Source organism: Parasteatoda tepidariorum, chromosome 6, assembly GCF_043381705.1.
Source record: "Parasteatoda tepidariorum isolate YZ-2023 chromosome 6, CAS_Ptep_4.0, whole genome shotgun sequence".
NCBI lineage: Eukaryota > Metazoa > Arthropoda > Arachnida > Araneae > Theridiidae > Parasteatoda > Parasteatoda tepidariorum.
Genome location: NC_092209.1, coordinates 79661364 through 79676108, shown reverse-complemented (window position 1 = coordinate 79676108; position 14745 = coordinate 79661364). Strand labels below are relative to the sequence as shown.

General features: G+C 33.5%; 1 protein-coding gene across 2 annotated transcripts in view; it reads left to right on the top strand.

Moving 5' to 3' along the window:
* Positions 1-8217: 8217 nt before the first annotated feature.
* Positions 8218-14745, top strand: part of LOC122270034 (uncharacterized) — a 44036-nt gene continuing 37508 nt past the window's right edge. Inside the window, exon 1 of one of the 2 annotated variants that reach the window (XM_043045845.2) lies at positions 8218-8329. In XM_043045845.2, coding sequence (XP_042901779.1) covers positions 8222-8329 — 108 coding nt within the window. In that variant the 5' untranslated portion in view covers positions 8218-8221. Of the gene's footprint in view, positions 8330-14242; positions 14390-14745 lie in introns of those variants that run through there. The other variant, XR_006225562.2, reaches the window with a different exon arrangement.

The following is a 14745-nucleotide window of genomic DNA, read 5'->3' as shown; positions in this document are numbered from 1 at the left end:
AAGGTACCTCTTGATAGAATCGAGTTAACATGTCTTATATACTAGGGAATTGTCTTATATACTGGGGAATATTTGTAGTGGTAGATACACTACATGCTTAAACCAGAATCGGACTTTATTGATACTCGTTGGCTAACTTGGTTTTAATGGTCCCTATGGGTAATTGACAGTGTAAAGTTATGCGATGCTTGGGGTTAAAATTCGCAGTAAGACTTCCGGGAAATTACTTCCGTGACCGATTTTTAAAGCCTAAGCTTGAGACAACGCACCATCCAATATTATGATACTTATAATCTTTACAATATAACGCGTTCTTTTAATCTAACTATCAACGAAGTAAACATCAAATAAATTCGAAAGACTCAACAGGCTTGATATGATGTTACTCCAAAAATTACAAACGGCGATAATTTACACAAATATAGCCAAATATGGGATAGCACTCAAAACATGGCAAAACTTACACCTGAGCTGCGATGGCTCAGGGGATAGAGCATTCGCCTTCCAATAAGGCGAACCGGGTTCGAATCCCAGTTGATACGAATTCCGCATCCGGCTTGCACTGACCACAGTGCTGACGTGAAATATCCTCAGTTGTAGACGGATCATGGGTTAAAGTCCCCTTGCCGTCAGGCTAACCGTGGGAGGTTCTCGTGGTCATCCTCTCCATGTAACGCAAATACGGGTTAGCTCCATCAAAAAGTCCTCCACGAAGGCAAATATATCTCCCAATACTCGATCCAGAAGTTCCCTTGTCTTCTGGATTGGATTCAAAATTACAAGGCTACGGAGGTGAACATTAGTAGTCACAAACCCAAAAAATTGGGTCGGATGTTCAACGACGGTTATATATATATATATGTAAAAAAAATATTTAAAAAAAACCTTACGCTGTGATATTAATTTTCCTAATTTTTTTTAGGCGCATGGCTTGTTGGAATTTATAAATTGCTGATAACTCTTATGAAAAGTAAAATTAAGCGCAAATATGATAAAAAATTATAATAATAAAACTTCCTAGAATATTAAGCCTGTTCACATACCACCTCGTAAGCATAATATAAGCGGAGGGATACACCGGAAGTTCTCTAAATTTGTTCCGGTTTTAGGTAGCTTGTTATTGTTTACATTCAGTCAACCATCCATAACCGATAAGCAACCAATTTATTTAAAGATGAAGAATATGTAAGCTAATATTTCAAACCCAACATATTTTTGAACACAACAATTTTTGATGGAGGGCTTTTTGATGGAACTAACCCGGATTTGCGTTACATGAAGAAGAAAAAGCACAAAAACTTCCCACGGCTAGCCTGACGATAGCACTAATTTTGAACACAATCGAGCCTTGTAATTTTGAACACAATCGAGAAAACGTATTAAGTATTGGATAAAATTAGCCTTCGTGGAGGGCTTTTTGATGGAACTAACCCGGATTTGCGTTACATGAAGAAGAAAAAACACAAAGACCTCCCACGGCTAGCCTGACGATAGCACTAATTTTGAACACATTCGAGCCTTGTAATTTTGAAAACAATCGAGAAAACGGATTAAGTATTGGATAAAATTAGCCTTCGTGGAGGGTTTTTTGATGGAACTAACCCGGATTTGCGTTACATGAAGAAGAAAAAACACAAAGACTTCCCACGGCTAGCCTGACGATAGCACTAATTTTGAACACAATCGAGCCTTTTATTTTTGAACACAATCGAGAAAACGGATTAAGTATTGGATAAAATTAGCCTTCGTGGAGGGCTTTTTGATGGAACTAACCCGGATTTGCGTTACATGAAGAAGAAAAAACACAAAGACTTCCCACGGCTAGCCTGACGATAGCACTATGCTCGGTGTAAGTCGGGTGCAGAATTCGTATCGACTAGACATCACGGGGATTCAAATCTGAGTCACCTCATTGTCAGGCGAGCGCTCTATCCCCAGAGCCACCATAGCTCTAGATTATAGATTTTTATTTTATTTTCCGTCGCTGAGCAACCGACCCAATTTTGAGTTCACGGCTACCAATATTCGATGTTATTTCAAAGTCAATACCCTATTCTCGCTTAGCAAAGACAGTGTTAAGATTTTTCAATATTGACATCTGTCATGCCTACTACAATCGCCAAGGCGCCAAAGTGATTCTAAATTTGCAAATTAACAAAAACTCGTTAAGAGTTTTGCCAAAGGTTGGTTACCAGTACCCTTCAAGTTAATCCCCTTCGGTGAGGGTTTTTCCCCCTCAAAGTTTTGCACCCCGGAAGGGGCAAAGACTCGCTGATTCTTCTGCGTAAATATTATATATTGACTTTGTAATAGGATAACAGTTTGTTTTATAATGTGGTTTGTTTTTACAATCAAACAATTATGCAGTAATATAGTTGTAATGTTCTTTTGTCCCTTAATGACTCTAGACTCAAGAATTTTATTTTATATTATAAGCGTCGTTGAACAGCCGACACAATTATTGGGTTTACGACTTCTAATGTTCAACTCCGTAGCCTTGTAATTTTGATCCCAATCCAGAAGACAAGGGAACTCCTGGATGGATCAATTATTGAGTGGAATTTGCCTTCGTGGAGGACTTTTTGATGGAACTAACCCGCATTTGCGTTACATGGAGAGGAGAAGACCACGAGAACCTCCCAAGGTTAGTCTGACGGCAAAGGGACTCTAACCCGCTGTCCGTCTACAACTAAGGATATTTCACATCAGCACTGTGGTTGGTGCTAGCCGGATGCGGATTCGTACCTCCCAGCCATCGGTGGGATTCGAACCTGGCATTGGAAAGGGAAAGGTCTATCCTCTGAGTCATTGCTGCTCTAGACTCAAGAATTCGATAATTCCGAAATTAAATAAGTTCAAGTAATTTATTCTGAAGCTACTAAATATTCAAAAGTTTAAAAAATGGCGAATGGCGTGTATGATCTGTGCATTAATAAAATTATAATTCTGGGAAATTTTTACAGTCCATGGCCAAATTATTAGTCGCACTATAGGAGTCTTAAGTAAAATTATAATTATCAGGTGATGCTCTACAGCTTTATTGTTTTTTCTTNTTGTATCTTCATAATTTTGTGCAAAATACACTTGTTGTTTTTAAAGCTAAACTATTTTTGTCAACAATTTTTTTTCTCCCAAGTTTTTCGTAGGCCCCTGAATTTCGTAGGCCCTAGGCATGTGCCTAGTGTGCCTAGAGGTTAATCCGGCCCTGCATTCTTATTATAAAAATGATTAGATTTTATGTTTAATAATTTCAAATTTAGTGTTTTCAATGCAAAGTTTTATTAATTTTTTCCCTCCTTTTTTATATTTTCAGTAATTTCTCCAGCTTCAAGAAAGTCTTCTTAAGAATTTGCTTGCTCTCTTAAAAGGGATAGTTCTTTCACATACAAGGATTTAACTACTGTTATTTTCTAAAAGAAAAACCTACCTCTCTGGATATGATAGCGAAGAATACATTTTGGTGAATACTAAGATGATAATCCATTTAGTTTGTTGCTTCCGCGTTGACATCAGCTGTTTGAAGATTTACGTTACGTTTTTACTTTAAGTATGTGCCTTTTTGGAACTATTTTATTTTATTTCATAACCGTCGTTGAACAGCCGACCCAACTTTTGGGTTTACGACTACTAATATTCAACTCCGCAGCTTTGTAATTTTAAACCCAATCCAGAAGACAAGGAAACTACTCGATCAAGTATTGGGAAAAATTTGCCTTCGTGGAGGACTTTTTTGATGGAACAAACCCGCATTTGCATTACGTGGAGAGGAAGACCACGAGAACGTCCCACTGTTAGCCTGATGGTAAGGGGACTCTAACCCATGATCCGTCAACCACTGAGGATATTTCACGTCAACACTGTGGTCGGTGCAAACCGGATGCGGAATTCGTATCGACCAGCCATTGCCGGGATCGAACCCCGGTTCACCTCATTGGAAGGCGAGCGCTCTATCCCCTGAGCCATCGCGGCTCTCTTGGAACTATTGAGTCCAATGAGATACCTTCAAGCCACGGAGTAACCACGTGATACCTGCAGGACTTTCTGTCTCCCTCCCTGCAGTCTCTCTCTCCTTGCGCGAAAATTTAATTAAACAAAGGTACCGTGTTATCTGTACCTTTGTGTAATTAAATTCTCAATTATAAGAAAATAAATAATTTTTTGTGTCTGAATTCTAAAAACTCTCATCTGAGAGATCCGAATTATCCGTACCTTTACAAAAATGGTAATCAAAATTTCGAATTTAAAAATTTTAACTTCACGATTCGACTTGTTTTAAAATAAAATTAATTAAAGAAATTGTTTATACCTTTGAATTATTTATCTCTCATTTAACGGTATATTTTTTTATTCTCATCATTTATAAAATGTGAGGTGGTGGGTATCTCGACCCTGATTGGTTGTTAGAACGTGGCATTTGTTTACGTTAGCAACCATTCTTCCCATTCTATTTCGAGTTAGCCAAGCCCATAAAGTATCGATTCTCTTAAGTGGCACATGCTTTATTCTTTCACTAAAATTCCTTCAAAAAGATTATTTAACTTCATATTTCTAACTTAACACAAAGACAGGCACGCAGTCACGTAGAACATAAACTAATTATGCATCGAAGTTGCCAGGTTCATAAAACAAAAATATGTCACAGTTTCAATTGGGTATACTATAGCCTACGTCACAGGTTGTGTTATTCCTACTAAATTTAACCCATGAACGGCATTTTCTGCGAGCCTAACTTCAAGCCACAAATAAACAAACGAAGTGTTTGATCGTTTAAATAGCTGCTCGCCAGATTTTATTGCATTATAAAGAAAAGTAATTGATATTCGATTTTTGATTAATAATTGATTTATGTGGATAGTGGCATAGAATTTAGCCTTGCGTCATGGTAAATGTTATTCCTACTAAGTGGAAGTAGTTGTGTTTTTTTTTATATTATACCCAATTAAATACATAAACAAATAAGAAATCTAAGCTGAGTAACAGATGTTGTTGAGAATTATCGTCTGCTTAATTTTGTAACTTTTTGAGCTTGTTCGTTCTTTTTTGTGAGGAAGATACAGAATGGCTTTGAGTTTATATTTATTTACTTTTGTGAGCATTAATATATTTATATTTACGCCAGTATTATCTTTGAGTTTTATTGATGAATATTTTTGTAAATAGAACAGTAAAATAAATCATTTTGTGTGTTGTAAGTTGTTTACGAAATAATCAAGAACACTGACATCATTAACTAATTCTGATTCGAAGTGCAAAACAGAATCGATGCAGACGAGAAAGAATTGTATTTCAACATATTCGATGTGTGGTACGACGCTGTATTTAATTCACTTCACTTTAATTTACGTGAAGAAGTTAAGCTCAAGTTTAACACGCAAATTTCCTTACAAACGATCAGCTGGCACTGACGTCATAGGTCATATGTGTCTTCTTGAAGTGGTCCCCCTGTGTGATTCGTTCCAGTTTTGTGTTGTAACATGCGTAAAACATAAAATTCCCTGTTCCTGTTCATATCTTATATCTTTAAATGTTTTATTTATTTTATTTACTTTTTATTAATGTTTCCGAAATTGCTTGCAAATGCAGTGACAAGTAAACAAGGACGAGGAACTCTAAACTGCTTCAAATTGTTCTAAAGACATGGAAAGCTTTCATTTAAACAATAAATAAAGTACTAAATCCAAGTAATGCGTTTCTAATAAAGAATAAAAATTTATTTGCATCAATAAAAATAAAAATGATATATTTTTTCTTGTGTTTTACATTCTTTTAGTAAACGCAAGATGTTCATGTTAAACAATGATAAAAAATAAAAGTAAATATTATATATTGATAATAGTATGTACAGTGGTACCTCGAGATACGAGTGCCCTAACATACGAGTTATTTGAGATACGAGCTGTCGAGCGAGCGAAGTTTTGTTTTGAGATACGAGTGACATTTGAGATACGAGGAACGGCCAGGCAAGTCCTTCTCATCCTCGACAATGCTCCTGCTCACCCACCGAACCTCGAACATGACATCCTCGAAGAGTTCAAGTTTATAAAGGTTCTCTATCTACCACCACTCCTATCCTGCAGCCCATGGATCAGCAGGTGATTTCTAATTTTAAAAAGCTGTACACTAAGCACCTGTTCCGGCGCTGCTTTGAGGTGACAGAAAACAGAAACCTCACCCTTCGAGAGTACTGGGAGGACAACTTTAACATCGTGATATGCCTCAGAATTATTGATCAGGCCTGGCTGAGCGTTGCAACGAGGACCTTGACCTCTGCATGGAAGNAAGACTCGCTGATTCTTCTGCGTAAATATTATATATTGACTTTGTAATAGGATAACAGTTTGTTTTATAATGTGGTTTGTTTTTACAATCAAACAATTATGCAGTAATATAGTTGTAATGTTCTTTTGTCCCTTAATGACTCTAGACTCAAGAATTTTATTTTATATTATAAGCGTCGTTGAACAGCCGACACAATTATTGGGTTTACGACTTCTAATGTTCAACTCCGTAGCCTTGTAATTTTGATCCCAATCCAGAAGACAAGGGAACTCCTGGATGGATCAATTATTGAGTGGAATTTGCCTTCGTGGAGGACTTTTTGATGGAACTAACCCGCATTTGCGTTACATGGAGAGGAGAAGACCACGAGAACCTCCCAAGGTTAGTCTGACGGCAAAGGGACTCTAACCCGCTGTCCGTCTACAACTAAGGATATTTCACATCAGCACTGTGGTTGGTGCTAGCCGGATGCGGATTCGTACCTCCCAGCCATCGGTGGGATTCGAACCTGGCATTGGAAAGGGAAAGGTCTATCCTCTGAGTCATTGCTGCTCTAGACTCAAGAATTCGATAATTCCGAAATTAAATAAGTTCAAGTAATTTATTCTGAAGCTACTAAATATTCAAAAGTTTAAAAAATGGCGAATGGCGTGTATGATCTGTGCATTAATAAAATTATAATTCTGGGAAATTTTTACAGTCCATGGCCAAATTATTAGTCGCACTATAGGAGTCTTAAGTAAAATTATAATTATCAGGTGATGCTCTACAGCTTTATTGTTTTTTCTTGACTGAAACCGGTTTAAACTTGTTTATGTATGTGTATCAATTTCTATACATTGTAATGCAGTACGTTAAAAATAAATACAAACAGAAAATATATAAAAAAAATTTCCTGTGCAAAAGCCCATTACATGTATGTTTAAATATAAAAGTGTTGCGTATAAATTCGTGCAAAACATGTAATTATTAAAAAACTACAATGTGTGTAACAATTTGGTTTAATTATTACACTATACTAATGTAATATCTCATATAATAAATATACTATATTTATATAATATATCGTCTAATTTATTCAAACGTATAATTTATATAATATAACATCTAATTTAACCGATTGATACACGAGCGTAAACTAGTGCAAACCGGTTTCAGTCACGTAGTATCGTCTGATAAGAATTTACATAGAATCTTATACTGCGTCTAATAATTTGACCACATACTGTTCAGTAATACTTAAGTGTAATGAAAACAGCTGAATGTATTTTTATTTGGTTATTTTTAATTCTTCGATAAGTTAAAGATTTTTATTTTTATTGACCTCCTGAAAAAATCTGGATTTCCGGATTTTTCGCTAAACGCGATCCGAAAATTTCCGGAAATCCTAAGTCCAAACGTTTCAAGTAATCATCGATCACATTAATATATAAAAATTCTTACATTTCACATTTATATATTTTATTTAAAAATATTAGAACTAGAATTGATACTTGGCATCTCTTTTATTTGCAAATATTTTTTCTGGTAGAATAATAAATGTGACTAGAGATAAAAGTAAACTTACACACATAATTATTCATTTAAATTATGAGTAAGTTTAAATTATCATATAGAATATCTTGTTTTGAAATTTTCAATGATTTAATTTTATAAAGATATTAATTTTTTGAATGATTTTACTCAAGAAATTTTCAAGATTTCTGAGTTGGGCCCACAATCACCCCTGTTAGAGTAATACGAAGCAAAAATAGTTTTTTTATTCGAAAATATCAAAAAATTTACTCTTATATTCTAATTTTAGTATAAGATATGTCTTATGTGTTTTTAAACTCGGTTTCATTTCCTTGTTAATTTTTTTCTCCGCATTTTCTGATTTATTTTGTTCCTTGCATTCGTTATCTTCGCTCTAACCGGATAAAGGTCACCATTCATTGATTTTATGAGTAGATTTAAGCTTTTTTGTATTGGTTTAATTGCATCAAAGAGTAAGGATATGATATCGGACTCAATTTTTTCTAACACTGGCGTTAAACACTTTCTCAAGCACGTAAGTATTTATAATATCAGCATTGAGTTTTTTACTTTTATTAACTTAATGTTTAAAATTTAACATGATTAAAAGATTCAAATTAATGTTTTTAAAAAAAAATCTCAATCAATCAGCTTAAATTTTCATTTGAAAAGTCCTGTAAATTCGTAATATATAGTTTTTTTTTTTTTTACTGGCTGATTCATCAATACCAAAAACTTGACTTCGGAAATTTAGTTTAGATAAAACGCAATCGCTATTACTTTTTAAAAAATTTAAATGTTACGTAAATTACTTGGCAAAGATTGTCGTCTTAGTTGTACATAGTCTTAAATATGTAATTATAGAACTGTTAAAAAATTTCTGATGTTCTCACGTAAAACTATTTTCATAAAATAAAAAAATTATTACCAGTTTTTAAAATATTAAATTCTTTCCTGGCTTTTCATACTGAAAAAAAAAATACCGTAAAGTGCGCGAAGTCGAGCACTTTACGGTAGAACACTTTAACGAGGACCAATACAGCACCCCTTCGGTTCCTTCATAGACTAATCCAAGTGGTCACCCATTCACACACTGACCGTAGGCAGTGATGCATGACTACGGTGTTCTACTGGGAACCGTGTTTTATGGTTTTGTTAGGTAAAATTTCAGATATTAAAAATAAAAAGTAAGTCTTCATTTAATTTCAATGAAAAAAGAAAAGTACTGGAAAAGTAAATTTGGTTATGTTTAAATTATTTTCCTTTATCGCATTTATTACGAAAATGACACTTAAATTTTATTTTACGGAAATAATTAATGACATAGAACTACATTTTAGGAAAAAAAATTATTTCTTTCATGCTAAAAATTTCACTCAATTCAAATGAAAGTGTAACATTACAACTACTTAGTTTTTTTTAATATATATGGGTCATTCTCACAAAAACAGTCATTTTCATGTCCCCAGTATATTTTATGTTTTACAGCTTACGAAAAAAAAAAAATTCAGGGAAAGTATCCTTCGGAATGCAAGCTAACAAAATAATAAAAATAAAATTATCAATTTTTATTTTTTATTTATTTTAGGTAATTAAAATATACCAATATGTCATTCCCTCACTTGTCCCCACTGCTGATTTAAAAAAAGAAANGGGATTTTATGAACTGAAAAATGACAGTTTTCGTGAGAATGACCCATATATAATTTCAGAATGTGAATAATTTATGATAATTGCGAAATTGCCAAGGGACTAGAGTACAACGAAAGGAGACTTAGAGTAAAGATTTTTATGAAATATATTTCATAAGCAAGTTCAAATCAGATTTTGAATACTCTTAAATTAGAATACATTTAAAGTTAAAAATAAACACTTAAAAGTGATTAAGAATATAAAATTTATAACAAAACTCTTTTTATAAAGAAAAGAAAAGTTATCAAAAGTTAAGCTGTTCAAGTATTATTTATTAGTGAAATTTCAAATGTTGATTCATAAAAATCCTCTGGCCACAAAATACGTTTACAAAATACTTACATAATCTGGAGTAAAAGCAGTGGTCTGAAAAACTACATTATTTTTGTACTTTTCAACTACTTTGTTACAAATGTAAAAACTTCTTTTTTTAATGTAGTGACTATAAACTACTTTGGAATTTAGTAACTACTTCACTACTTTAAGGAGACAAACTTTGCTGGAGAACTTAATTTGCGTTAGTTTAATGTTCAAAATGGATTTGAATAAGAAATTGACTTACACTAAATATAGGAGAATAATTGAGAATTATTTATTTCTTTATGTTTATACATAGCCCAGTTTGTTATTCCAAAAATTTTTGTTGTCGAATTTGTTAATTTAACCTTCAACTTTTCATGCCTTTTCGACAGCGAATATTGGTAGGGGGCTGGGTCCAAGTCCGAGAGTTCGTGGGTTCGAACCCCGCCGGCCGAAAACTCTCCGTGTAGTAAAACGATGACTGATGCGCGTTAAATCTGTCGAGTCGCAAAGCCCTCCATGTTCCCATAACAAATCAATACCTCTGGGGGTACTAAATTGGAGATTGATCGTTCTCTGATTCAGGTCAATTGACGTAATGGGTGTGACAGAAGTCGAATTCTTGACCATAGATGGCGCCACTGGAAAACAAGAACAATCGCACTCTCTGCCTTAACAGGCATACGAAAGCAAGCAAGCAACAGCGAATATTTAATTAAAAATAAATGAGAAACTATCAAATAAATACTTGCAATTTCTTAATTGTTTAATGCTCTTTTATTTCTTCTAAGAAATTAAGTACAACTAAAATACGTTCCCTTCCTGCGAAATAACACTCTAGTCAAAATTCTTGATGGTCCCATTGAAACATTTTGATGGCTTATGTTGGTTTCAATGCGATTCATGATGATCCAACAGCACTTCACCATCATCCAACATTTTCCATTATGCGTTCATGGTTTTTGACATGTCAACAAACTTCCATCATCCCATGATGGAAAATGCTACTTTAATGCTATGATCGTTAGCCAACAAGGTAATTTTTATTCTCATATACCAACAAATCATGATGATTAGTAATGGTCCATGATGGTTCCTACTATCATTTAATGGGATCAATGATGGTTTACTGGGAATTCTTGTTGGTTCTCAGGAATGTACCATCAAAACAATTTGGGTTTTTTTTAATGTTGGACTATCATACATCTATCGGAATTTCTACATTGGGATGATGGTGGTTCATCATCGTTCCAAGACTTGATTTCAATGATGCTATGATGGGAATTCGTGATGGTTCAGCATGAACAAACCATCACAACAAGTTTCTATTCTTATGTTGGACCATCATAAATCAATCCGANTTTTCATGTTTGACCATCATACATCAATCCAAATTTCTACATTGGAATGATTGTGGTTCATCATCGTTCCAAGATTTGATTTCTAAGATACGATGATGGGAATTCGTGATGGTTCAACATGAACAAACAAGTTGTTATTCTTATGTTGGTCCATCATAAATCAATCCTAATTCCCACATTGGGGTAATGGTTGCTTATGTTGGATGCGATCAAGAATATAATGGTTCATGATGGAATCATTGATGGTTACCATCAAGATTATGTTGGTCCATCAATGGAAAACGATAAAAAAAAATTCGACTTGGGCATCTATGTTTCACGAGTCTTCATTCTCAAGTGTGACCGAAGGGATTAATTATCTATTTCTCGTAATGGTTAGTTTATATAATTAGTTGTACTTGGTTTTAAATACGTAATTTCTATTAAAGCTCAGTTGCAGCCATGAGCCGTGTCTGTATTCTAAACTAACGTGTAAAGTAGTTTGTCATAAATCGCTGCTGAACTACTGTTTTTTTGTATCGCACTACTCACTACTCAACTCTTTTATAAAAGTAGCGCACTACACTGCAAACTACGAAAAAAAATAGCGACTACAGTAGTTTCACTACTTGTAATCCGCTACTTCCGACCACTGAGTAAGAGGAAGGAAAATGGATGGTAGCAGAATTCAGTAGCAATATAATTGCTACTTCCTTACTATACTTGTGTACTATGTTGCTACTTCCTAAACTTACTATACTTGTAGTCCCCAACTTCCGACCGCTCAGTAAGAGGAAGGAAAATGGATAGTAGCAGAATTCAGTGGTAATATAATTGCTACTTCCTTACTATACTTGCATACTGTGTTGCTACTTCCTAAACTTACTATACTTGTAGTCCCCAACTTCCGACCACTCAATAAGAGGAAGGAAAGTGGATGGTAGCAGAATTCAGTGGTAATATAATTGCTACTTCCTTACTATACTTGTATACTATGTTGCTACTTCCTAAACTTACTATACTTGTAGTCCCCAACTTCCGACCACTCAGTAAGAGGAAGGAAAATGGATGGTAGCAGAATTCAGTAGTAATATAATTTTATTTAGCCATTCTGTATTGTTAACAAAGTAAATAATGCTTGGAAATATATTGCATAACTCCGGTTCTCTGTTTTACGGTTTCACAACAATACAGAAAATTAAGAAAAATTATATCGCAGCGTTATTTTATTGACATTCAAATCTTCCTCTTGCTCTTTCCAAAAATAATAAGTAACGTAAGATAATACCAAAAAAAAATAAAACCTTTTAATAAATAACTCCAAAGCCAATGCAAGATAATAGAACGGTAGATATTATCAGTTCGCACAGAATCTAGCGTTATATAATGCAGAAAAAACAGCGACCTTTTGTATCCTTCTAATGTTTGAAAGTTGTTAAAAATAACTTTTGATTTTCTGATATTATCTAAGATTATGTGCTACTTGGGACACAATAAAGATTAAAAAAAAAAATATTCGTTAAAAATAAGGAGTTAGTTTTTGCAGATACCGACAGTGTGATTATTTTCTGGGGCTAATAAGTTTAATATTGGCTTTCGTAGCAAAAAATATCTTGTAATTCTTTTATGTGTTTCTTTCATGTGAGATTAAAAAAAATAACAATAATATTTTTTTATAACTCAAAAGTTTGAAGAATTGTAACCTTGGTGCATTAAGAAGATATTTGCACTTAATTATTATATAGTTTTGCGAGAAAAGATAGATACATCAGATCAAATTTGATACACGCGTTCCGACCACTGTCTTAATTTTAAAAAGCAACGATTTTTTTAATCTGTATAGCATATGATTATCACATTCACAACAAATATCATGATTTTTCATCTTAAACAACACTGTAAAATCGTTATAATTTTTTTCAATGGTGAATTTCTCTCTTTAACTAAGTTACAGACATTAGGTTATTTATTTACATTTATGACCGTCGGTCAACAGTAGACCCAATTTTGGGCTTACGACTTCTAATGTTCAAATCCGTTGTCTTGTAATTTTAAACCCTGTCCAGAAGACAAGGGAACTCCTGGATTGGGAAAAATTTGCCTTCGTGGAGGACTTTTTCGATCGAACTGACCCGCATAGGCGTTACATGAAGAGGAAAACCACGAAAACCTCATATGGTTAGCCTGATGGCAAAGGGTCTCTAACCCACGATCCGTCTCCTATTGAGGATATTTCATGTCAGCACTGTGGTCAGTGGGAACAGGGTGTGGAATTCAAATCTACCATCTGTCGCTGGGATCGAACGCGGGTCACCTCATTGGGTTACCCGGGTCAGTCATTACTTTTCTGTAGAGTGATGCAAGATTTGTCATTAAATGCAAGTACAAAATTGTACTTTTTGAGCACTAATCCCTAATAGCTTATTCGATTCAGCTTTGAAACAAAATCAAGGGAAACAATGCCCCACTTCTTTGTCTAAAATATAAACAATATTTTACTTTTCTGTACAGTGATGCAAGATGCGTCATTAAATGCAAGTACAAAATTGTACTTTTTGAACACTAAGCCCTTATAACTTTCTCGATTCAGCTTTAAAACAAAACCATGGGAAACAATGCCCCACTTCTTTGTCTAAAATATAAACAATATTTTACTTTTCTGTACAGTGATGCAAGATGCGTCATTAAATGCAAGTACAAAATTGTACTTTTTTTTACACAAAACCCTTATAACTTATTCGATTCAGCTTTAAAACAAAACCATGGAAAACAATGCATCACTTCTTTGTCTAAAAGATATTCAATTTTCTCCCTTAAATTACTCCCATTTCCCATAAAAAAAAAGAAGGAAGCCGCATGCAAAGGAAAGTAGGAGAATTTTTAGATATTATTCATAATTACTTAGCAACGCTTTCTATGAAAACTATATCTTTAGTATTAATTTTTTTCTGAAGGAAATGTCTAGTTTTAATGAACTAATGATATTCTTAATAAATCTAGCTTTAAAATCACACAAGTTGATACTCGTGATTTTCAAATTATTGATATTTTTTTGCACGTGCAGACAAGCGTGCAGCCATAAACAATTATTGTTTGAAAGAAAAGATAATTTTTTTCCCCATGAACTTGAAAGGAAAATACTTATTGTTAAAGGAAACAGTGCTTTTTATTAAAATTTTCAATTTAAGCCATAGATAGACTTTGTCTATACTGGAGACTCAATCTTGAATATTCATTTTAGAAGCATAACTTCGGAAGCTTTAGTAAGTCAGCATTTATTTTGTTATCCTAGTTAATGAAATTTATATTACTATATTGTATTTATATTATTATTCAACTAGAAATTACCGTTTAAAAACATTTTCGAAAGCAAAGAATATAGCTTTAACATAGATAAATGCGTAAGATGCAGTATAATTCTAGTTGATGAGCGAAGTCTTCCAAAATCTTAATTGATTTAAATTAACGATTAATAATGAAGACAATTTGTCTCAATTTTAAAGATATTTGGAGAAGAAGTGAGAACTTAAAAAAAAATAAATTTAAAATTCAAAAATAAATAAATAAATAAATGAATTCTATATATATATATATATATATATATATATATATATATATA